Genomic DNA, 26,476 nt, shown 5'->3' with positions numbered 1-26,476 from the left:
ACCTGCGCTTCGTCACCTCCTCCTCCTCCTCCTCCTCCTCCTCCTCCTCCTTCAGGACACGAAGCCTCAAAGCCCTCCGTGGTCACTGCTCATAAGTCCGCTTTTGACACCTTGTTGCGGTTTGTCATCGGTGGATGACTCGTGCTGAGTGTGGAAAGAAGGTCTTAGCAGCGATTTTGAATGGTGTGAAGTCAATTAGCATTGCCAGGGTGATCATGTTTCGCGCCTTCATCCCCACCAACACGGCTTCTGTGTGTGTGTGTGTGTGTGTGTGTGTGTGTGTGTGTATATGTGTGCGTGTGTGCATGTGCGCGCTCGCATATGCATGTATGTATGTACAGTATGTGTGTACATTATGTGAATGAATGTGTCTGCTTATGTGTGAGTGCCCATATGTGCGTGTGTGTGTGTACGCGCGCATGTGTGTGTGTGTATGTGCGTGTGCCCATCCATATGTACGTGTTTATGTAAACGCGCGCATGTGTGTGTGTGTGTGTGTGTATTCACTTGGTCTTTGGATCACGTGTTGGACTCGTGATCGACAGCTATTTCCCTCCTGGAAGAGAGCTCAGAGCTCGTAGGTCCGATCTATGAGTAATGCTATGACCTTGCACACACACACACCCCCAACTCCCCGCCCACGAGAGTTGGAGTAACACCCCTCAGCGCTGCGATACTGATATTATTTCAGCCCCGGGCGAGGATCGAACCCGGACCTCCGTAGTGGCAGGCCAGAGCTCTAACCACAGCGCCATGAGAGGTGTGAGAGGTGTGTGTGTGTAGGCGCGCATTCATGTGTATATATGTATGTATGCATATACGTACGAGTGTGAATGTGTTTGAGTGCACGTGTGCGTGTGTGTATGTGTAAGTGTGTGATTCACCATTGTCTTGGATCATATGTAGGACTCGTGATGGACAGCTGTTGTCCACCCGGACGAGAGGTCAGAGCTCATGTATATCCCGATATTTGGGCAATGTTGTTGCCTCACACACACACACACACACACACACACACACACACACACACACACACACACACACACACACACACACACACACACACACACATACATACATATCACAGTTCCTTGCTCACTAGAATTAGGGTACCGTCTCGTAGTGGAGCGATGCTGAAATTATCAGCCCTGGGAGAGACTCGAAATTTGAGCGCTTAATCAGCGGTCGAGCGCGGTACTACCATACCATCGAGCCGGTGTTTGCGTATATGTGTGCGTTTGTAATAGTATGCATGTGTGGAAGTGTATGCGTGTGTGTTTGCGTGTATATGTGTATGTATATGAATGTGTGTTGTGTTGGTGTGTCTGTACGTGTATATGTGTGCGTTGGTGTGTGTGCATGTGTATGTTTATATGTATTTTTTATTATCTCTGAACTATTCAGCCTTCTAATATTTTTACCTTATCTCCGAGAATGGATCTTTGGATCCTGTGATCAAGATCCAGGTTGCGGCAACTGAACTAGAAGTTTGGAAACAATTTTTCTCTTGTCGAGTGGTTCAGATACGAAACTCTTTGAAGTTTCCATCATAGCTTAATTTAAGTCGTAATTTCATCTCTTCCTCTTCTGCCAATTTTTCATGTGGATACGTGTAGCATTTCTTGACTATTGCCTCTGTCACCAAACTGTAAATTTATTGTCAGAAAAATGCACTCAGCCAATCACTCTTCGTAAATAGTGTTTATGGGACTTCCTGATTGACTGAATGGAGTATTTAGGACTAACCTTCCCTTGGCCAGTCTTATCTAGACACCGGTACAGCCCAACTAGATGACCGTGGCGGGTGATTGTGACGTCATGTCGCTCGTTTTCTCTCCTGAAATGAACTGACCGACTTTCAACTAAAGGCGTTATCACATTGGGCTTCCACGAGCTTCGCCAGCGTCGACCGTTGTGAGTTCGTTTGAGTAAAAACGACTTCGGTTACAATATTTGAATTTTTCAAATCTCCAAATATCAAATTATTGTTTCGTCACATAATTATATCAAAACTGAATGATGAACCTAAGAGATTGTAAACCTAGATACGGATGTTAGACAAACTGCTGAAATGTTCTTAGAGAAGTCTAGAATTCTGTAAGCAAAGTCATATTCTAGTTATTCAGGTGGAGGTTGGAGGTAGGATGTAGGAGGAAAAATAGCCCAGTGTGTCCGGGGCAAGGGATCTGAAGGTCCATAGTTAGGTTGTTGTTCTTGTTTTTGTCCTTATTTTTGTGGTTAGGAAGTCGCTACGGAAGGGCACAGCCAATGTCGTTTGTGTTTGTCTTCTCCTTAATCCTGACGCGTTGACTTAAGAACCTGGAAGGAGAGATGGGAGTGGGAAAGGATAGTACCCCCCACCCCACTCTTCTTCTTCCTCCTCCCTTCCTCCCCCTCCTCCCCTCTTCCTCCTCCTCCCCTCTTCCTCCTCCTCCTCTTCCTCCTTGTCATCCTCCTGTTTCTTCTTCTCCACTTCTCCTCACTACTTCTACTCTTCCTCCTTTACTCCTCTTCCACCTAGTACAGGTACTCCTCCTCCTCCTCCTCATCATCATCATCATCTACTTCTCTTCCTATTCTTCCTCCCCCCACTCCTCTTCCACCTAGTACTCCTCCTCCTCCTCCTCCTTGCCATCCTCCTGTTCTCCTTCTCCACCTCTCCCCACTACTTTCCTTCCTACTCATCCTCTTCCCACTCCTCTTCCACCTAATACTCCTCTCCCTCCTACTCTTCCTAATCTTTCTCCTCCCACTCCTCTTCCACCTAGTACTCCTCTTCCTCCTCCCCGTCGTCGGCGACTGACCTTCCTTCATCAAGGCCTCCATTTGGATTGCCATCGTTGCCACCGGCGTCGCCGTCATCATCGTCGCCTCCGTCGCCTCCGTCTCGCCATTGTGGTCGTCACTTAGCCTACGTGTGCTGCCCCACAATCTACCGTATTGTGGACCGTCGGATATCCTATTTCAACTCTTTCCACATACCCATGCAATCCCTCTCTCTCTCTCTCTCTCTCTCTCTCTCTCCGTTTTATTTCCTAATTTCATCCTATAATTACTAGTAATCGGGAAGGTGCAAGAAGAACAAAACATCAAAATAGAAGTAACATTACTAAAGCTTATTTCAAAAAGATATATGTGACCTACAATGGAGCAGCTAGTCCAGTCGTTCTCAAACTTTTTCGTGATCGACCCTATTTGGAACATTTCTATCCTTTGCGACCCAGAATAAATTAAAGAGAAACGAAATGGACACTGATATATACCCTTTACTTTGGAAAAAAAATAATGTGCACAGCTTTTCTTTAACAAAACTAAATTAACAGAATCCATGGCACTGCATTTCTTTCAGAAAACTAAATTAATTAGTCATTTGAAATACTCTGAAAACGTGAGGATTTTCCGTGTCCTTGTGACCCATCAAAATTGATCTCGTGACCCAACTATTGGTCGCGACCCATAGTTTGAGAACCACTGAGCTAGTCCTAGGGGGGGGGGAGAAGTAGGAGGTCGTGTGGCCAGCTACAACAGAAACCTGAATCTTCTTCATCCTCGATCCCAAAGATAAAATTGTACCAAGGAATGTGGAAAGACCATATATGAAACCGCACTGCGTCCCATCCTGATGTACGGCTACGAATCCTGGACGCTTCATCGAAAAACCGGACTGACGTTCAAAACAGCCAAGATGGGAGACCTAACCCCTGCCAGACTGGTTACTGGAAGAGACAGATTAAAGAATGAAGATATACGACGTGGAGTGAATGATGTTGGTATTCTTGAATCAGTTGAGGGTCTTGTGAATCATCAAAGAGGCTAACGAGAAAAAACAAACAAACAGAGAATTGCGCATTAAGTAAATGACGTTATGTCCGTTATTCTCCTATTAATTCAGTGGATATATTTAGCTGTTACCAAACGCTAATTGCAAATTTATTTTCAGAAAGATGCACTCAACCACTCACTCTTCGTAAATCGTGTTTTTAGGATTTCTCGCTTGACTGCATGGAGTATACTGTGACTATCTCTTGACGAGTGTTATCCACTGGCTGGTACGGCCCAACCAGATGAGTTAATCATGGCGGGCGACTGTGACGTCATGTCGCTCGTTTCTTTCTTGAATTGAGATGGTACGGACGCGTGACGCGAATGGAAGAGGACATAATGCCACAACATTAGATGAATTTACTACTAAGGGGAAGAAGCTATCCGCTCAAGAACACTAGACACGTTCTCCTTTGAAAAAAACCGTCTTGACAAACACTGGCAAAACTTAGAAATAATCCACGATCACACTGATATATTCAGAGCTAGATTGGTCGACATGAAATGCGACTGTGCGAGAAGCCTTGAACTCTGATTGCAATTTGTTCTGACTAATTGTTCTGGGTAGAACATGTCACCCTTGCGATGGCATAATGGTCCAGTCACTCCACACAGGAAACGGGGTACAAAGGACACGTACTCAGTCAACCAACATTTTTTTTTTTTACTCCAACGCTGAATATGGGGGGAGTAATGAGTTTTGGATGTCCCCAATCACTTTATGTTTTCTTTCGATATATATTTATATGTTAATCGTGGATCGTCCTTGTAGAATAGTATTGCAACACTAAAGTTATTAATAGGGATTTGAACCTACAGTAGTACTATATGTGGTGTAGACATGTAACCACATTTTATCATTGTGTTGAAATCAAATTATGTATACGTGTATTTATTTACCTAATTGTATTTACCTGATTTAATTTTTCCATGCTTCTTGATGCTTACTATATTATCGGTAGTACTTTTCAAGTAGGCTACAATGTGGTTGTAAAGTTTATAATGATACAGAAAGTACAGATAGTGGGAAAGGTACTATATGCATTAAATTGTGTTAGTTAGTTATAGATTCAGTCCATTTCCGTATGGTTTTGTAAGCAACCTTTTGAACTCTTTTAGTCGCGTGTGCTTACGTGCGTGTTATTTTCAACCCCCCCCCTCCCCTCATCCATGTTCCCCTGGAGGTTCTCTCTCTATCTCTCTCTCTCTCTCTCTCTCTCTCTCTCTATATATATATATATATATATATATATATATATATATATATATATATATATAAATATATATATATATATATATGTCCCCGCGGCTTCGCTGATGTCCTAAATGAAATGTTTGATCAGTTTGTAAATATTATCGAGGGATATAGTCTGGCCTAGAGGGGTATAGTATGGCCTAGGCTAATGTATTCCCCAGGTATAGTTTGACCAAGGACAGTTTATATCCCCGGGGTATTCTGTCCTGGGCCAAACAATACGTTACATCGGGTTCGAGGCTACTTACTAGCGGAATCCTATGTCGGCAGAGAGCCCCTTGCACGTTCTACGGACTCCTTCCCTATGTAGTGAGCGCTGAAACTATGGGTTGTTTTAAGAAAAGGCTAGACAACTTTATGGATGGGGATGACAGGCGGTAATGGACATGGAACTGCCTAGTGTAGACCATATGGTCTCTCGCAGTCTCCATTCTTATGTTCTTGTGTGTATGTCATACGCTCTTTGAGGGGCAAAGCACGCAGAATCTTGGCAGGAAGCTATCAAAGATCTTGACAAGAAAAGGTCTAAATGCATCCGTAGTAGCCTTTACATTAAACGCGTGATCAGTTGCGATTGCTACTGTTTCGCAGTGGGAGATATGAGGCCCGCAGTAGGATGACGCGAGCGTAACTGACATTTGCTCGGTCGATCGGCCGTCCCGTATTATACGCGCCCAGACTGGCCTACGAAAGGAAAGTGAGGCCCAATTGATACTCATGAGGTACTCCAGGGGGCGTTTCCGTTGTGTCATGGCGATCAGGATCGGGGCTGGGAAACCCATCTGGGGTTACGGCAAGACGCGAGTCTTTTGTTTTTTGTTTTGTTTATGTTCTCTTTCTCCGAAAGTAAACCCCGCAACAATTCGTGCAGAGTTCACTTGCCCTACTGCTGCCAGTTTGGCTTTCATGTGTACCTTTCATGTTCCACAATTCAGAAGAATTATTCTGACCCTCGGCGTCGTTTGACAGGCACGGGGGAAGGAAGATGATGATGATGGAGATGGGCCGAGGTGAAATTTTGCCAGTTAGGGGGACTCCAACTGACTTTGAACGTGAACAGAATATTCTAACCACCAGCCCACCACGGCCACCTGGGAGAGGAGTGTGGGAAGGTTGTAGAAAAAAAGTGGGAGAGGAAGATGTAGAGATCAGTCAGTCTTGATTGACAGACCCACCAATCACTTGAAGTGGCGCTTTTAACTGAATGGATCAAGACGACCCTCTTTGACCAACGTTTGGCTCTCGGCTGAACGAAGTTGTCTGCCAGAACAGTATTTTGTAGATTATGTCAACCTGTTGAAGGTATAAGCATTTTTTTGCATACATGGGGAAGAGGGACAATTTTTATTATTATTATTATCATCATCGTCATCATTATCATCATCATCATCATTATCATCATCATCATCATCTGTTCCCCAAGGTCACTTTTGCAAAAGACCCACGGGTTCAAGGTAACTGGCCACCAGATTGGATCAAGTCACTCACGGAAGAGATATTGTCTTATCTGGATAAACTTAGAGTAAGGCAATGTAACTCAGTGTTGTATGTGTAATGGTGCATCTGGGGCAGTTTGCTTCTGTGGCTAGGCCTAGTTTGTGTTAGTGTTATTTCAGAAGTGGATGGTGACCTAAAATCACTCATGCTAAAGTGGTACTTGCTGCTTGTCATATGAGGTATTTCTCTACAGGGCTGTTCATTCAGTCAAACTATCTGTTGCCCCAAGACTCTCTTGCCAGAGACCCACAACCCCCAGGTAACTGGCAACATCCTCCAGAGTAGCCCATTACTTACTCAAGGAAGAAATATTGTATTATTTTATAAGTATAACTAGAGTGGGTCATTGTAAGAAGAGATGTTCAGTGTCTTTTGTGTGATGTTACCTCTAGTGTGGTTTGCTTCTGTGACCAGACCTACACTATTCTGTATTGATGCTCTTTTGAGTGCTAGTTGGTGACCTGAATGCAGTTATGGTAGTGTGGATCTTGCTTCTTAAGTGAGGGATTTTTCTGTGTGGTTAATGTCTGGAGATGTGTTTTGTGGTAGGTCTTCAAGTGCTTGTTTTGTGATCTAAGTGTGAATGTGTATTTGGTTGTATTGTGTGGTGCAGGTAGTAGGATGTTACAGATGTGTGGGTAGTATGTTATAGGTATAGTTGTTTATTGTGTTCCATTGGTTTGCTTGTATGATGTAATGAGATAGGGGAGTAGCTTTGAGGATTTTTACATAGAACTGTGTACTTAAAATTTTCATGTGATGTTCTGTGGGAAGGATTTTGGGTTGTATGTGTAAACATTCAAAGGATTACAAAAGAGGAGCATGCCAACAGGAGACCATTTGGTCCATAACTAGGTCAGATGCAAACAAAAATGAAAATGATAGATAAAAATTATTATATAAATAATGATGAATAGGTAAAGTTGAATAGTAAACAAACTGGTAACTTTGGCATGCCCTGTAATTATTCTCAAAATTACTTTGTATACTTGGTAAGGTAAAGTACTTGTTTTCCTAATTGTTGGGACCATGCTGTGGAAGTATAGTTGAGTATGGTTCTCAAAAACTGTTTATAGACTGTGATAAGAGTTTCTTTCCACTCTCCAAAGTAATTTTTTTTTATGTATAATTGATGGTTTTAATGCATCCAGTCATTATTCTTAATGCTTATTTCTGTGTAGTTTTTAAGGTGTCTATATTTGTTTTTGGAATGGAGTGGTTGTTATGCCTTTGTTTTTTGGCTACCTCCCTTGCAAGGGGGAAAAGCCTTTGGTATATGTATGGATATTTGTTTTCTTATTGTAGGGGACCATGGCAGGGAGATGGACTTTAGAGTTATCCTTTGATATACAAGGGATACCCTTTGTGTAACTTGGTGTACAATACACTTAATAGCTACAAGTGCACAACATGCCTTACACTTGTGTAATGTGATGATTACTTTCTTCACAGATGGAGGAAGAGGATGAGGACGATGGTGATGAAGCAGCCCTGGAAGGGAACAGTGAAGAACCAGGCCCACGAGTCACTTCGCCCCTGACGCCTCAGTTCGACTCCCTCATTGCTTCCCTCTCATGGGCGGACCAGGTAATAGTTCTGCACATTTAGGGTCTGCACCAGGGTGGAGTGAGGGCATTTAGCCATAATAGTAAATTATATGATGTCATTCGCAATGATTGACATAGTAAATCGTTACAATTTTGGTACTCTGTCATAACGTCCATTTGTTTTATTTATTTTTAGGAAAGTGGAGGTGTTTGTTGTTTATTAAAGATAATCTAATTTTAATCATTATGGTGACATTTCCAAAACAATAATATTTTTTGGCATTAACTTGAATAAATTTGCGGAAACATTGTAGTAGGGAAGAAGAAAAGATAAGTTTGATCTAAAAGGAGATGGAACCACTTAAGAAGACAAGAGGGTGTTGAACCCACCCATCAGCTTTGGTGGCAATTCCACTCAAGTGGACACAAATACCCAACCTCTATAAGCAAGAGCTGCCCCAAAGAGCTGATATCTGGTCTCCAGATCAGGCCCAGAAAAAATCTGTCTCTCTCTCTTTCTCTCTCTCTCTCTCTCTCTCTCTCTCTCTCTCTCTCTCTCTCTCTCTTTTATTGTTATTTATTTATTCATTTATTTATTTATTTTCTTACTTTCTCCTCTCTTCTAACCACGTAAGCTCAATACTTTGGTGCCTACCCTCCCACACCACCTAATAGCCATACACAAGCCAACCCAGGTCCTTTACACATGGTCAACACATGTAAAATTAATAAATTATTCACACACATCCATCAAATGCAACACATGCCACTTGTGGTTCCAGGTAATATGCATTACACTCACCAGTACAAAAACAGTACACTAAGAATTGGAACTGCAACTCTCACGCAATAACACAACCTAATGAAATTGTTTATATATATATATATATATATATATATATACACATATATTCACCAAAAGGTCTCCTCTTGTGCACAAAGGAGGTAGCCAGCCAAGACATGCACCCACCCTACACCCATCTCACATCTTGTCCTACATTGCCCCACACTATCCTCAGACAACAATATAAATGTTCTTCTTTTAGAGAGCTATAGGCGTATCTGGTGGGCATTGCCAGCTACTTAGTGCATGTGGGCCTCCTGCAATAGAGACCTGGGGCAATGAATTGATTGATTGGTCTGTAATTCTAGGGCCAAGAGCAAGAAGGGCCAGTATCATTAAAGTTCATTTTGATATAAAAAAAAAAGATAATAATAATAATGTTTGCCTCTTTTTTTTTTAATTCAGCAAATTATAATATACAAAATGTTCTTCTTTCTATGATCACTCAAACTATGTTGTATTAATTTATTTTTATTTATTTATTTATTTTCATTTATTTTTGTTTTTTACAGTGAAAAAATAAAAGAATACATTGAATAATTTTTCTAACTTTTTCAAAAATAAACATTGACAATGTGACATCTATTGCACTAATGGCATTGGCCTTTAAGGCACTGATAGTATATATATATATATATATATATATATATATACATATATATTATATATATATAAATCATCTCAGTTATGCGGTAGGTTATCATCAAATTTGACATTGAAGGATATTGGTCCATCTAGCTTGTGGCTCTAGAATTGTGGGAATCTGTCAATACAAAAGTATTGTACATTTCTTTTCTCCCCATTTATTCTTGGTTTGCCTCTTTCCAGGTTGAAGCTTATGAGTCCCTGGAGGAACTTCGTCACCCTGGACGTGTTCTCCACATTCACGAGAAGCTGTCATCACCCTCCAGAAAGCGGTCCTTGTCAGAGAAAGTCCGGCGGCATGAAGAGAAACTGGCGAAAGCTCAGGAACTGAGAGGGAAACTTATGTTAGCTAAGACAGACAAACTGAAGGACCTATTCAAACGGGTTAGTTCGCAAGAGCATTCCAACATCTATTGTGAGAATAATCAAATTGATAGATTTTTTTTTTCATAGGAATTGATTTAAGGTAAATGATTGACTTTTGACCACAGACGTTAATATTAAATCTTATTAGGATCATAGCTTTTATTTACTTTAACTGTCATATTACTCTGTCCTGTATATGTATACATTTAATTAGATTGTGAGAATAATTAAATTTTCATAGCTTTTATTTACTTTACCTGTCATAGCTTTTATTTACTTTACCTGTCATATTATTGTGTCCTGCATTTGTGTACTTTTAATCAGATTGAGGAGGTAAGGCAGGACAAGGAGCGCCTTCAGGATGAAAAACGTGACTTGTTGAGGAGGAAAATGCAGAGGGCAGAGGAGAAAAGGAAAAGGCATTTACAGGATATAATCAACAAAGCTCATGATGAAGAAAATAAGGCCAAGGAAATTGCCTTCATCAATGGTTTAGAGGCCCAGAACAAATGGCATGACATCATGCAGCAGCACCAGGTATGGGAAAGAACTCTTTAATGCAGTAATGTACTTCGTGACTTATCTGACAGTGCCCAGCATATAACTTGTTCTAGACAACACAAAATCTCTTTAAAAACCTCATAGTTCAAACATGTATAAAATGAAAACCTGATGTAATATGATGTGAAAGAAAATGTAACATAATTGCACAAGTGTAAAAAAATGTAACATGTTTTATTTACTTAATGAGTTTTGTTTAATAGTAGTTATCTGAATGGCATTTCAGAGTCTTGAATCTCGGTTAGCTGACATGGCTGAGGAGAGAACACGGAAACAGGAGGAGAAAGCAGCTAAGGAAGCAGCTGCCCAAGAGAGACGGAAGGCTCTTGAAGCTGAAAGACAGGTATTTTAATAATCATAGTAGCTGTAGTTTATATATATATATATATATATATATATATATATATATATATATATATATATATATATATGGAATCAGCAACACTGGCATGTGGTGATCCTACAAGATGGACACTGAAGCTGCCAATTTTCAAAACCTGGAGTAGAGGAGCTGTCACCAGTTGTCAATTCTCCATTTGTAAAAAAGTATCATCTGCAAACAACAACTAACTCACTTCCCACTTCCTTTCAATCTCGTTTACCATCTCCAAACTCTTACCTATCACTTTTGCATGAACCTTCTGTATCTTCCCATCCATGTACACATTGAACAACCATTGTAACATGACACAATCATGATGCAGTTCCATCTTTACCACAAACCACTTACTCACTTGTTAGCTGTTTAAGGAAAAAGGTTGTCATTAGTTTGAAATTAAATAAAGTATTAGTTTTTTTCAAATGAACTGGTGTTGTAATGGGAAACGTTCTGGTCATTCATTCACTTAGTGTGGGTTCAAATCCTGCACTCCTCCCTGATTTCCAGCAGTGATTGTTACCTGCCCCAACAGTCTATGTACATTGGGCAAAGGTGATGGGTCCTCACCTACTTCCTTATTCTTTGTCTTTTCACCCTAGTCTAGTCTAGTCCCCCACAAATGTTCAAACTGATGACCAACATTTTCCTGAGCCGATAATGTAGATCAAATGCATTTAACAGTGTTTATGAAACAGTGAAATAGATGGATGTAGAATTAGGCCTATTGTTTGTAGCCACCTTCCAGGTAAGGGGGAAAAAAGCCCTTGTTATATGTATGTGTATGAAACGATGAGTAAGTTTCTTGGGACACCCTTAATATGAATATGTAATAATGGGTCCTAGTGTAAGATACAAGCAATCTTTTCACAAGAAGATATTTGAATATTATCATTTGTGTACAGGCAAGAATGGCTGAATTATGTGAGAAGAGGAGGAGGAAGTGTGAGCGTATTGACCGGCAACAGGCAGAGAGGCGAGAAGAATTGTTAGAACAAGCACGAGAGAAGGCCAGAGACAGGGAAGAAAGACTGACAGCATTACAGCAGGTAACTAACATCACTGAATAAAGTATATCCTCAATTTTTTGCTTGTGATAATTTAATAAATTCTGCATTAGTGTTTGTTTTCCATTTTAAAGGTCGTGTAAAAAAGAAAGATGGTTTACTGGTGATTATTTTCTTAGGCCCAGCAAGCTAAAGAGAGCGAGTTAGTCAAAAAGATTCAGCAGAAGCAAGAGGAAACAGCAAGGAGACATGAAGAAAACATTGAATCCATCAGACAGAAAGCTCTAGAGTCTTCCATCATGAAGTTTTCAGGAGGCTGTGATGATGCACCCAGACTGATGAGGTATTTAAGTAGTACAACTTTTCCTTGGCTTTATTTATTTATTTATTTATTCATTTATTTATTTTTTGGGGGGTCTATCTCCCTTGTAAGAGGGGGGAGAAAGCCATTGGTATATGTATGTATCACTTGTGCATATACATGAAGTGAAGTGTATTTTTTAAATTCTTATTTCACCCCCTTTTAGGTACGAAACAAAAAAGCTGTGTACTCTGTGCAACTCGCTCATCCTTAGTGAAGTGTATTTGCTGAGTCACTTACGTGGAAGGAAGCACCAGGATGCCTTGGCTACCTTGCACCAGGGTCAGGTGTCTTCAGAAGAGAGTGCGACTTACAACCTTCGGCACATTGTGGATGCACCAGCTAATATTGATGACCCACAAGTAGGCATCTTGGGTATTGTTTTATTTATTGTATGTGTATGCACAAACACACACCGTACAAGAATTTAAGAACAAGTTGGATGCTGAGAGATACAAAGATGGGTCACTACGAGCATAGCTCCCATTCCCATATAATACAACTAGGTAAATACACACTATCATATGAGGAGAGATTGTCAAAACTGAAATTACTGACTGGAACAAAGAAGAGAAAGAGGTGACTTGTTGACCATCTATAGGATCATGAGAGGCATGGAAATCCTTGATAGAGAAGACTTACTAAATTGGGATAAGAGAAATATGAGGGGATATGAAAGGAAATTTAAAAAGGACAGTTAGTGGAGTATGTGGGGGATTACATGGGTGGGAGTTGATTTTTCTCTTTGACTTTCGCTACCTCCCTTGTAAGGGGGGGGGGAGCCCTTGGTGTATGTATGTATGTCTTCTTCTTCTTCTTCTTCTATTATTGCTACTAGTACTACTACTACTACTGCATGAGGGGACGGAGAGTAGGGGTCGTCGATCAAGTGAAGTGGCATTGATGTGGATATACTCTCTTGCTGCATTGCTTCTGACCCAGGGCAGTGGGTGGGATACAGGGATGACCTGTCATCCATGAGGAGCTAAGATGAGAGGGAGGAAAGGGTGGTAAAGGGGAGTGGAATGGGTGGGAGTGGGTACGTACCTTTGACTTGACTACTTCCCATATAAGGGGGAAAAAGTTCTTGGTGTATAGATAGATGGTTTGAGTTACAAAGATGGATAGAGTGAGAAATGTGGAAGTGAGGTAGAGAGCAGAGGTGAAAAGAGCTAACAGATGGGTGGATCAAAGAATGCTGAGGTGGTTTGGACATATGGAAAGTATGAATGAAGAAAGATTTGTAGTATGAAAAGAAGTGGAAGAAGCAAACTTTAAGAAAAAACAAGAATATCGTGGATGGGTGGGGTGAATGGGGCACTGGATGTAACAGGAGTGTCTGTCAAGCACAAGAAAGAAGGTAGAAGATAGGTATTAGTGGAGAATGGTCGTAAATGGACGAAGAAATGATGAAGCCTGAAGAGATTTCTTCAAGTCAGCTCTTTATGTCTTCAGTGGATGAGAGGGTTGTTAGTCACATAATAAAGCAGTGGAGGTAAATCAGCTTCAGATGTTGGGCCCTACTTTGGTGGTGTGTCTTGGTGTATTACCTCTAACCCAAGCAGTGTGGCAGAGGACAGGGATGACCTTAGTCAGGATGAGCTAAGATGGGAGGGACAGTGAATGGGTTTTTAGACAGGCATAGGATGGATATAGGGTTGGTGTACACTTTGACTTAGCCATCCAGGGTGAAAGTGCCTTTTGTCATAGGTATCTATTGTATATTTTGTTATATGTATGTATATTATTTCTTTTAGGTGCCAAGATAAGAGGGAGGGAAAAGGGTGGAAGGGAGTGGAGTATGATAGGGATGGAATGGGTGGGAGTGGTTTTTATGCCCTTGTTTTTTGGGTACCTCCCTTATAAGGGGAGAAAAAGCCATTGGTGTGTGTGTGTGTGTGTGTATATATATATATATATATAATCCATATATATATATATATATATATATATATATATATATATATATATATATATATATATGTATGTGTGTGTGTGCGTGTATTTTAATGTATACATTTATTCAACAAGACCTACCTTTATTTCATTGCTTAGGTAACACGTGACAAAGAGAGACAGAAAGCACTTAAAAAGAGGTGTCGGAAGATTCGGTCAAGAATGACAACTCGAGGAAAGGACTACAATAATGAATACAAACCAGCTAAAGTGAATGGTGACTCTTCAAGCAAGAATCGCATCCAGAAAGCGCTCCAGCAGGTGACCAAATTGTTAGACAACCAAGGAACTGGCCCCTGGCCAGTTGGAGATGTAGCATCATTGGATAAAGTTCTTCTTGAACTAATGAGGATCTTAGAAAAGAGAGTGGAGGCAGACCAATTGGCTTTCAGTGCTCTTGATGGGTTCACTAAATTGAGTAGTGTGTTGAAGATTATTGTTGAATCCAAGGAAAACCAGCCTTGCGTGATTCCTGCCAAATCCTTGGGGTACTGTGGCCGGGCCTTCCTTGCAGCCTGCAAAGGTAATGCCGGCAATTGTCGCCATGTTCTTTATTCCAATCTCGTGGGAATGCTGGTAGACTATCTAATCCACCGCCTGAATGAGATGGTGATTGAAACTACCCGAGGTGGCAGCAACAGTAGTATCAATACGATTGTCAGCCTGCCATCCGACTCAGCCTCAAGTGCCATATTTGCAGTAAGTAGCTCCATCCAAAATTGTACTTGTAAGCGTACTGGAATTATGTACGATTTGTAATGAAAAGGTTTTGAAATTAATGTACTAATTGACTGTTTGCATATTCTTAGATCCTAGCTGAAGTGGTTGAAGTGGTAGGAGAGCATGATGTTGGTACTTTTGCATCGTGCAACAGCGAAGATAAGAAGAAGGATAATGCAGACTCCTCATGGCAGAGACTTCAGGTGGGAAATCACCTACAGTTATATTCATAATTATAATGACTGCTTACTGCTGGCTAGTATAAGATCTGAAGTTATATGTATTTTAAGAACGGTAAAGATTTTTCTATCTGTTGATTGCGTGGATGCCTCTATGTTATGTTTTGGTCTCTCATACTTTTGCTCAGGCACCACAGTTCCTATTCCTAAAAACTTTTGACCTTGATCTTGTTTTTACAGGACTTGATTAGTTACTGTGTGAGTGTTGGTGTGGTAGACAAGGTGTCATGGTTCTTCAGCCACGTACAGGGACCCATTGAAGGAGACCAGAGTGTCGTAGAGATGATCATGTCGGCCATGACCTTCCTTGCATCGTTAACCAAAACACTTGGAATAAGGTTAGAGGATGTTGTATAATTGTTATCATTTATGATAAAACTGGAGACAAGTGCTTGTGAAACATTTTATTTGCACAAGCTTTCTTGCATACAGGTGTATATCAGATGTATGTTTTTATAATGATAGAAGAAGTATAATTAGTGTGTGAGGTTTTAAGGTAAAGGATAGTAGAATTGTTATTTTATGTGTTACTTGTTTGATTTTACTTTGTCATCTGTATCCATTTCTTTCTTTTATCTTCTTCACCTATCCCATTCCCCCGGGATTTTCCGCCCCCATGATTAAAGCTTCCTTTTCCTTCTTTACATTAGAAACTTGAAATACTCCAATACGGCTGTGAGAAGATGGAAGCATTACAAGTTCGTGAATGAGTTCTGGTTTTCACTTGTCTGTTACATCCATTTATATATTTTAGCTCAGCAACCTACCAACCACCACAGACTTTGAATAGTGATAATAATTGTTGCCTCAAGCTTGACATACATACATACACCAAGGCTTTTTCCCCCTTACAAGGGGGGTAGCCAAAAAGAAAAAGGTATAAAATCATTCCCACCCATTCCATCCCTGAATACACTCCACACCCCTCCACCCTCCCTCATTCTCAAGCTTGACACATTTGGAAAAATGCAGCTCCAAGGAGGCTAGCATTGGTCCTTGGGCATTCCCAAAGATCTCTATAGGAAAGGACTTTTGATGGTTGTCTGTATTGTATTAGTGTGAAACTGAAAATTAATATCCATGTGAACAAGTTGCTTAAACACGGCAAAGGAAACATGGACTGGGAGCAAAGCGTTTCTTCCTGACATTTCGTTTCCTGGCATTGTCAGTCAGTAGATGAAACGACAGTAATAAACCCTTCACTCCCAGTCCAGGTTTCCTTAGTGTGGAACTGTTTCTATCAATGGATGAAAGTAGCAGGAGGGGGTAGTCACTTGTTTTAGCAATCCATGGTAGAAATAAAATTGAAGCTGATAGAGATGTTAGGACCATTTTGGGGATAAAGTGTCAGCCTCACAGGGTTGCACCTCTGATGGAGGTGAGGGATTGAGAGGTTTCGGAAATGGGCAGCTTTGCAGTCCATCTTGCAGGACCACCACATATACCCATCATTGATCCTTTGACTTAAAAATGAATAAATAGGTAAATGAATAAATAAACAAATAGATAATTAAATAAAAATAGAAACAAGGTTTTGGGTATTTGCAGGAAGGATCGTTGGAAGATGATCGTACAATTGTGTACATTTCTTTACAAATTACCCCACAGGTCTCCGTCAGATGACCCAACCCAGCTGATTGGAACACTCCATGTAACTGAAGCTGTTGGTGTGGTGAGCCTTTTGTACGGCTTACTGCTTCATCAGGGAGCTCCTTCAAGATCAGCTGCGCTGGTGCCACCACAGTTGTCAAGTCCAACCCATTCCCTCACTCTTGCAGGGACCACCATGTTGTACAACATGGCCCTGTTAGATCTGAACATGTTCCAGGTGTGTTATTGCTTGTACAAGACTGAACCACTCATGTGTGTGTTTGCTTGTATCCCAACCTTTAATATAGTCATATTTTTCAAACCCATGCAGGATTGAAGACCCAAGATCCTAATACAGGAAACTATTATCTTTATTACCCTTATTGTTTTATCAATCTTCTATTAACTCCCCTTTTTTGGGATCCCTGAGAAGTTTTAGAGAATTTTTGCCTCTACTTTCACTCAGTGGAAAATTGACATCCCTCACATTGGTTGGTAATAGTCCATGAACCCTCCCACAGATCTCTGAGAAAAGAAACTTCAGCTAATTGTTTGTGTTGTATTAATGTACCGTTTCCACATCACTGGCAGAGAGCTGGTTGCTGGCTCTCCATGTATAAAAAAGTCAAACATGTTGAAGTTGATAGAGACATCTTGGGCTTGTTCAGGGACTGAATTTCAGCCAGTCAGGGCCACACTTCCTGTTGGAGTTGAGGGGTTGATGTATTTTGAAAATGAGGGAAATTTGCTATTCATCAGTACCATTCCAGAGAAACACATGAACAGTTGATTTTTCAATTCAGGTTTCCAAAAAGATAGTATTTTGTCTCCTGCCTTGTTGTAAATTAAAAAAAAACTACATTTTGTCTACTTTTCCAATAAATGATCTTGGAAATTATGGATAAAAGATTGTTCTTGGAATAATTTCAGGCTGTGTTGGGTGGAGAAGGAATCTCGTTAGAACTGCGTCACATAGCCAGTTATCTGATATGGTATTCCTCACACTGGACCAGTGAGACCCTGCTTCACAATGTTATCACATTGGTTGGATTCTTCACTATCAACAACAGAGAAAATCAGGTATGAAAGAGCCCATAATATTTTTTTTTTCTATTTATTTGTTTGTTTGTTTATTTCTTAATATCATTATTTATTTATTTATTTTTATTTTTACAAGACTATGGGAAATATAGTTCTGTATGGTGTATTGACTGTATTTGGTCTGGGCAGTCAGTGTTTTGGAGGTTTTAGTGATTCAAGTTATCTGGAGCAATTATCCAGTATTCTTTCACTATTGAAAACTAACCCACCCACCCCACTTTTTTCTAATGGTTACTCCTGCATTTGTGAATACATGTTTCTAGTGATAAATATATATATATATATATATATATATATGGATGCGAAGAGGAGACTGTATGAAGGAGTGATTGTGCCAACAGCACTGTATGGGGCAGAAACGTGGAACATAAGAGAAGAAGAGAGAAGGAGTTTGAATGTGTTTGAGATGAGGTGTCTGAGAAGTATGGTGGGGGTTACTAGGCTGGATAGAGTGAGAAATGAGGAGGTGAGGAGGAGAACAGGGGTGAAAAAGGAGCTGGGAGATAGGGTTGATGAAAGAATATTAGGATGGTTTGGACACATGGAAAGAATGAGTGAAGAAAGACTAGTAAAAGAGGTATGGAAGGCAGATGTGGAGGGAGTGAACATGAGGGGATGTCCTAGGATGAGATGGATGGATGGGGTGAAGGGGGCTTTGGGGAAGAGGGTAATATCTGTTGAGGAAGGAAGGGAGAGGACGGAAGACAGAGGTGAGAGGAGAATGGTTGTATATGGATGATGTTGTGATTGCATGAGGAGGAATGGGCAGGGGGGTGGGGTAGTATGTGTGAGTAAATTTTGACGCAGCCCGAAGGGATTTCTCCCCGTCCTCTCCTTATATGCAAGGGGGGACGGAGAGGGGGGGGTCGCCGATTAAATGAAGCGGCCTTGCTGTGGATGTGCTGTGTCTTGCGACACTGCTTCTGACCCAGGGCGGTGGGCAGGGTGCAGGGATGACCTGTCATCCAGGAGGTGCTCAGATGAGAGGGAGGGTGGGAGGTGTGTGGAGTGTATGTAGGGATGAAATGGGTGGGAGTGTTTTTATGCCTTTCCCTTTTTGGCTACCTCCCTTGTAAGGGGGAAAAAGCCTTGGTATATGTATGTATGTATGTATATATATATATATATACCTTTGAAAATATCTTAAATAGACGAAAATTTTTGGGTACCTTTCATTTTATTTTCTGCATGGTTTTATTACACACACACATATATATAGATATAGATATACATACATATACCAAAGGCTTTTTTTCCCTTTATACGGGAGGTAGCCAAAAAACAAAGACATAAAAAACCATTCTCACACATTCCATCCCTATCATACTCCACTCCCCTCCACCCTCTGTCCCCTCATGCAGAAAAGGAGAAGACAGGGAGAAATCCCTTTGGGCTGTGTCAAATTACTCCTCACACATATTCCCTCACCATCCATCCCCTAACCACTTGCCCTCATTCATCACAGCATTCCTACATACATACATACATATACCAAGGCTTTTTCCCCCTTCCAAGGGAGGTAGCCAAAAAGGGAAAGGCATAAAAACACTCCCACCTATTTCATCCCTACATACACTCCACACCCCTCCCACCCTCCCTCTCATCTGAGCACATGTATTCACATGTATTGAGCACATGTATTCCTACATACATACATAATACTTTTTTCACATGAAAGGATTTAAGATTTAAGTGTTTGTAATCTTTCCGTAGATGGTGATGCAAAGTGGCGAGATGCCAAGTGTCTTGCAGCAGCTGTGTAACCTCCCTTGGCCTTACTTTAGTGAACCCAGACTCTCAAGTGTTCTCTTCCCAACATTGCTGGCATGTTGTCTCAATAACCCAGACAACATGCAAATCCTTCAGCAGGAGATGAGCTTTCAAGTGAGTAGCATTTTATCTGTGGTGGTGTTTTTTTAGTACGGCAGTTGAGATACCGTTACCTATCAACATTTTTATTTGTCAAATAATTCCAACAGTCGCCCCGGGATTCGAACCCGGGCCTTGCATGACGCTAGATCAAAGCTCTACCGAGTGAGATATGAGAAATATTACTGTTGGAATCATTTGATTGACATTTGCCGTCAATGGCGATTCTGTTCAGATATTTTTACTTGTGTAACATCTTGAGCTCAAATCTTTATATCTCTGTTCCCTCCATCTATCCAACTTTTCTATGGTGTTCCTCTTGTTTATGTGCATAAGGAGGGGTGGGGTTGCCATATGATGAAGCAGTGGGGGTAAACCAGCTTGGGCTCTTTGGACCTGATGTAGAGGTACTGTATTTCACTGCATTACCATTGACCTAAGCAGTATGACAAGTAACTGGGATAGTGTGCAAGATGCTAAGATAGGTTTTTGATGGGTACAGGGTGGGTGGATGCTTTGATCTGGTCCTCCACCTTCCATACCATACACCAAGGGCTTTTTCCCCCTTACAAGGGAGGTAGCCAAAGTCAAAGACATAAATCCATTCCTACCCATTTCATCTCCACATACTCCACTCCCATTCACCACCCCTCCCTCCCACTTTTCTTGGATCTTCCTGGATGATGGGTCATCCCTGCATCTCGCCTGCTGTCCTGGGTCAGAAGCAATGCAGCAAGACACAGCACATCCACACCAAGGCTGCTTCATTTAATTGGTGACACCCCTCTATTTCTCTTCATGCAGAAAAAGAGAAGACGGGGAGAAATACCTTGGGGCTGCATCAAAATATCCTCCCACCTTATGAGGAGAAAAAGGCCCTTTAGTATATATGTATTGTAACTCAGCAATGAGACTGGACACTTTGGATGGCTACAAGACCTCAGGAGTGATTTTTTTGTTGATAGTACTCATGACCCTTCATCCACACGAAGCTAAGATAGTAGGGACACCAGATGGGTATGCTTCTGAGTTCTGACCCAGGGCAGTGGGCAAGATACAGGGATGAACTGTCATCCAGGAGGTGCCAAGATAAGAGAGAGGGAAGACGTTAGAGGGAAGTGGAGTATGTTAGGGATGGAATGGGTGGGAGTGGTTTTTATGCCTTTGGCTTTTGGATACCTCCCGTGCAAGGGGGAAAAAGCCTTTGGTATATGTATGTAGGTATGTAAGTATGAGATGATTAAAAGGTGGATGTATGCTTTGAATTGTCTTAGTGTGTGCATACTTCTCAAGTCTCTGTCCCACACATTTCCACTTGTTTGACATCCTGACTACAAGATCTTATGGCTTCATTCACTTCAGCCACCCTCCTTCTTCTTCATCAACTCTTTGCTCTCACTTCCAGCACCACTGGTTCCCATATTGTTTAAAGATATCCACTTCCATATTTTCTTAATTTCAAGTAGAATAAATAATCTGAAGGCTAAGAGTATTGGTGATGTTTACAGTATATAATTTTAGAGAGAAATAATAATTCCATGTGTCCAATGATGGGGTTCAGCCGGTTCTTACCAGTTTGTATAAACCTATCCTTGGAATTTCAAGAGCTCTGCGAACTGGTGATTAAAAATTGGCTTATACTGGCCATATCTTGAATATAAAAATATTGCACATTTTTTCAAAGGTGCCATGTAATCGTAGTAACTTCTCAAGCATTTTCATATATTTTTTGTCCATGTTAATTCAAACTTTCTAATAGAATTTCAGTATGTAGATTTGGAAGGCATATTTGATTCCATTAATGAATGTTAAGTTGTACTGACAGGTAAGACAAGATAAAAGAAGAGAAACATTGGACTTTATTTATATTTTGTGGAAGTTTATGTAATTTGCAAGGTCAAACTGCAAATCTCATTTAGTATGAATTAGTTTATTTTATATTATGGAGATAATCCCTGAAGTTTTCATTTACCATTTTCTGCCATTTCAGGTTCTTGAAGACTTTCTGAAGGATAATAAGGATTCAGACAAAGCTCTTGTTCAGATTCTTCTGGAAAGCGGAGTGTAGCACTGCAGCAGTGCACAAGAGATGGCAGTTGTAAAGAAATATGCAAGCATGTGTCATAAATCATGAAAATGAGCAAGTTTGTTGCCCAGAATCCACAATTGTGTTTGTCCTCTCTTTATTTCCCTTTGATATGCCATCAGTGAATAGGGTTTCTTGTGTTTAAATGAGTGAAGACAATGATATGATAACATGTATGTTAGCAAATTTTTTGTAGCCTTTCAATTGCAACTGATTTGAAAGTATGTTGAATGATAGAACTGTATGGTTCATGACTTTCTGACTGTAAACATGTGTTCTGCATAAACTGATATGGAGAAGACTTAGCAGCAGCAAAAGTTTTGCTAAATTAATAGCATTGTACAAGAGGATTTCGTCACGAGTAAAATTATCGAGACTAAGAATAATGGCATTGGTCATCTTTGCCAAGAATTATGAAATTGTACTACCCTTTATCCTATGTATCTTTGGTAGTATTTAATTCTATTAGTTTATGTATATTTTCTTCACTGAAAAATTACTTTGGAAAAGTAGCTGAAAAAAAATGCAGCACTCTTTGTTGGATCATAGGTGATTGGCAATCGTATCTTAATCAATTTAGCCATCTAGCAGTAGCTTTTTCTATTTTGCCATCATGTACATTTGTCAATTAAAGTAAGAGATGTGACTATGAACAAATGGTAAATATGTACCAATGCACTCATATAGAGGGACACCAGATCAGTCAAAGTAGCAAAGAAGAAACACTAAGAAATTTTGTGTGTGGCACTTTATTAATGTGGTTTGTTTTGACACTGCTTTCAAAGAAATTGGTGCTGCACAGACAGAAGTTATGGTGAAATAGCAGAAAATATTGGGAACTGTCAGACAGCTAAGTAGACAGAGTTTTGTAGCATTATTCTCATAGGATGCTAAAATATACATGGAAGCTTAAGTGTTAAAAGGAAAATTAGTTGAAAACACATTGAATTAACTCTTCAGGCACAGTAATGTTCTTCAAGGATCTATGTTCTCATCAAGGCCAACAAATTTCATTGATTGGAGGAACAGACAGGATCAAATGAAGTCTTAAGGTATTGAGAAGGAAAGCCTTTGAAATACCTGTGAAGAAGGAATTAGTGCAAATGTAGAAAGAAAATGGGTGTAGTGAGTGACCTAATGTTGAAAATTAGTTCCTGTTCACAGCAAATAATTGTACGAGTTACTATAATCATTAGTATTACAGTATATTCCAGGTAATGATTAAATGTTCATCTTGTGGAGTTAAAGAACATGAACCGAGTAAAGTCTGTATAAATAATAGTTTCACGAAGTTAGAGATGGCTCTCATAACTAGCAGTGTTCATGTTCTTTGTTCAGGAGCCGTTGTATGGGTTATTGCTTGAGGTTGGAACGCACTGCTAGATGTTCTAGTCATCAATTTTCCGCTCTTCCAACCACTGTGCCTCCCAGGTCAGTAGGTTGAGATGCAAAAGAAGAATTTGAAGGAGTTTGTTTATGCCTTTAATCACTCCCTTCTGCCCAGCGCACAGTTATCGACTTTGGTGTTAACCCTTATGACACAATTGTACACTTTAGATTTTGTTTTGGTTAACATGAGAGCTGCTCCTAGACTGTACAGGGTCTCTTGATCAGAATCCCTGTGTCTGAAATGTACATGTATGTATTATGTAGAGCTGGGTGCATTACTGCCAGACAAGTAGTGCGTTACCAAAAAATCTGGGTCGCATTTTCGTCAGTGTGGTACCAGTTTTAATTTCCTTTGAGTGGTCTGCATTACTGTGTATGTGTATATGTATACCACTCTAAGGAAATTAAAATTGGTAAGGCATTGACGGAAATGCACCCCAGATTTTTCAGGAACACACTACCTGTCCTCCAGTAATGCACAACCTGTCCAGCGGTAGTGTGCCCAGGTCTGGTATTATGTGCATGCATATTTCCACACAACAGTCACTCCACAGCCTTCACATTAACTCTAGAGCACAAACATATTCCTACTGTAATCTAGTGTGCCCTTGAGTGAACACAATACATAGAACCTTCAAGAGTTCTAAGGTGTTTTTAATGAGAACCAAAAGAAGTGAGATAATAAAGTGAATGACATTCCATAAACCACATACATACATACATACATGTGGATGAAATGCCATCCCTTACCCACTGCCCAGTTCAGAGGTAATTCAGTGAGACACAGCACCTCTATAGCAGGGCCCTATCGCTGAAGCTGGTTCACTCCCACTGCTTCTTTATATGACAACCCTCCCTCCCCATCATCCACCCAAGAATTCACAGAGAAGACATCCTTTCAGGACATGTCAGTTATCATCCATTCACAACTATTTTTCACACTCACCTATTGCTTGCCCTCTCCCTACTGTGCTTGACAGGCATTCCCCTGAGTAGTATCCCCTTCACACCATCCTTTAAACCCATTCTTTCATACCGTAAACCACAACTTAGTAAATATATGGCAGTGACCAAAACAGTTTGTGAAGTGTACCAGGGTTAAACCACAGTGACTTAAACACTAAGTGTTGGTATCATGACCAATACTTGGTTCCATTGCATGTTATGCAGCCCTCTCCTGATTTCTTTGTCTTCATATTTATCACCCTAGCATAGCAGCCTCCATCATCATTGTTTTTGTGCCTTGGTCATATTGTAATGTATAACTCTGTTTGGCATAAAATTCAAGCAGTAACTAGGAACTCTAATCTAGTTGCTGTCTGTATTTTTTTTTTCCCCTTCTTTTCTTCTTCCTCTCTTTATTCTTTTCTTTCTTTTTCCTTTCCCCTCTGTAATGATTGATGAGATTAGAATCGTCAAATAGCAGATGTGTAAGCAGGTTTATCCTAATACTAGACCAGTGCAGATCCATTCCATTGATATTCAGACAGAATTAGAATTTAATATTAAGTTGACGTGGGAGACAGATTTTTCATGTGTTGTATTATATATTACATTTAGTTGCTGTTATGTTTATTTTAAACCAGTACCTCACCCACTCTAACAAGTTTACCAAGGTTAACTTCAATACATACAATATATATATCTTTAAATATGATGTACTTGAAATAGATATTAGCTGCCACTGATCATGCCAGTACATGAAAAAAAGGAAACTTCATTAGCTGTGCATTGGTATGAGTTTAGGTCAAGGAAATTTATGTATTGGAAGCTCATAATCTTATTTTGTATCGATTCCTCACAAAATTTGAATCAAATCGGAGTCTGATGAATTTGTGTAATTAGATTTTAGGTTATCTTTCTTCCAGTTGCATTATATATATTCCAAAAATTCCAGAAAAATATTCATAAACTGAAAAAGTTACTATGGAAAATATTAAGTTTGTGGTGATAATTTTGGTTGTACTTTGATCTACAACTGTTCAAGATTGTTTTGTCTGATATTCTTGATGACCCCATACTTTGTGTACTTCCATTTTGAGTAAGAGAAATGACAAAGAACTGTTCTTAAAATAAGACAGAAAAAAAAATGTATTAGTTTCATGGTGTACAAGTGTGGCATTTTCTTGTGATTAGTGTGTAACAAAACATGGAGAATTGTGTATAAGAAAACAAAGTTTGTTCATTGTGGAGGCTTTTTGCTTTAGCTTTTTCTTTTTTTCTAGATTTGGTAAAACAATGAACAATTGATGAAACCATGTTTTTCTTTTTTTCTTTCTTTTTTCTCTGTTTCTTTCTTTTTTCTCTTTGTTTCTTTTCTTTGGTCATTGTCAAAATCTTATGTTGAAAACATAAGAATGTAAGGAAATTGTCTAGTGTATATGTACTGTACATAGTACAGGTTTGGATGGACACATATTCTTGGTTAGCTTGTTTCCACAAAATCCAAAATACTTATAAAGGATGTGATTATGCTTCATTGGTACTTGGAATAATTTGTGTTCTGACCATATGGTTAAGAGGAAGAGTTAAAAGTCTGGATCTGTAGCCTGTTCATTCTGTTAAAGTTAAAATAATCTTACCCGCATGATCTCGTGTTCTGTACTTCTGGTTTAGCAGATGCTGCTCACAGATTTTTTTTTTTTTTTTTCCAGTTCATGTAGCCATTGGTTAGAGATTGGTGTTTAATCCCATTAACCCATTAAGGGAGAAAGTCCTCTTGACTAGATTCAACTTGAATATGACAATTCCAAGCTTTAGCTGTTAATTTTTTCTTGTGGAACATGTATTATTTGTATTTATTAATTTCCTCTTGAATTTGAAATATTCAAAGGCTTTACTTAATGTAAGATTGGATTTTTCCATTTCCATGAATATAGGAGGCTTGATAGTTGGCATAGTTAGTTATTAAGTATTGGATAATGACTGCATATTTTGAGTACGAATTCACTAAACTGCTGTGTATCACGTTATTACTTTGGCTTAAAGTAGTCAAGGACATTTGAACCTGATACAGCATAGCATGCTGTGATATGATTGCTTGTAGTACTTGGCAACTTGACTTGTTCATATTTTTCTCCAGTGTTACTGTAAATGTTTGGGTAGCTGCACACTATGGTGTGACAGGTTCCAATGCCCTTGGCTCTACATTATGTTTCAGGCTCTCTCAGTCATAGATATCAATAATAGTGGCATCCTGTAAATCATATGCAGTATGAAAACACCAAAGGAGTGAATGTGACTTT

The 26,476-nt window shown here is 39.9% G+C and overlaps 1 protein-coding gene across 6 annotated transcripts in view; it reads left to right on the top strand.

Moving 5' to 3' along the window:
• ssp3 (SCAPER domain-containing protein short spindle 3) overlaps positions 1-24,946 on the top strand; it is a 213,876-nt gene extending 188,930 nt beyond the window's left edge. For 5 of the 6 annotated variants that reach the window (XM_076211387.1, XM_076211391.1, XM_076211386.1 and 2 more), the window contains 15 exons: positions 8,027-8,161; positions 9,794-9,994; positions 10,301-10,513; positions 10,764-10,880; positions 11,819-11,962; positions 12,100-12,263; positions 12,448-12,643; positions 14,337-14,936; positions 15,047-15,160; positions 15,377-15,534; positions 15,847-15,894; positions 16,805-17,024; positions 17,717-17,866; positions 19,601-19,771; positions 21,747-24,946. In XM_076211387.1, the coding sequence (XP_076067502.1) occupies positions 8,027-8,161; positions 9,794-9,994; positions 10,301-10,513; positions 10,764-10,880; positions 11,819-11,962; positions 12,100-12,263; positions 12,448-12,643; positions 14,337-14,936; positions 15,047-15,160; positions 15,377-15,534; positions 15,847-15,894; positions 16,805-17,024; positions 17,717-17,866; positions 19,601-19,771; positions 21,747-21,824 (2,709 nt within the window). In that variant the 3' untranslated portion in view covers positions 21,825-24,946. The remainder of the gene's footprint in view (positions 1-8,026; positions 8,162-9,793; positions 9,995-10,300; positions 10,514-10,763; positions 10,881-11,818; positions 11,963-12,099; positions 12,264-12,447; positions 12,644-14,336; positions 14,937-15,046; positions 15,161-15,376; positions 15,535-15,846; positions 15,895-16,804; positions 17,025-17,716; positions 17,867-19,600; positions 19,772-21,746) is intronic. The other variant, XM_076211390.1, reaches the window with a different exon arrangement.
• Positions 24,947-26,476: the final 1,530 nt, after the last annotated feature.

The sequence above is a fragment of the Oratosquilla oratoria genome, chromosome 28 (genome assembly GCF_046742065.1).
Source record: "Oratosquilla oratoria isolate Oo_2021 chromosome 28, ASM4674206v1, whole genome shotgun sequence".
Lineage (NCBI taxonomy): Eukaryota > Metazoa > Arthropoda > Malacostraca > Stomatopoda > Squillidae > Oratosquilla > Oratosquilla oratoria.
The sequence above is the reverse complement of the archived record's forward strand: the minus strand, read 5'-3'. Positions and strand labels throughout refer to the sequence as shown.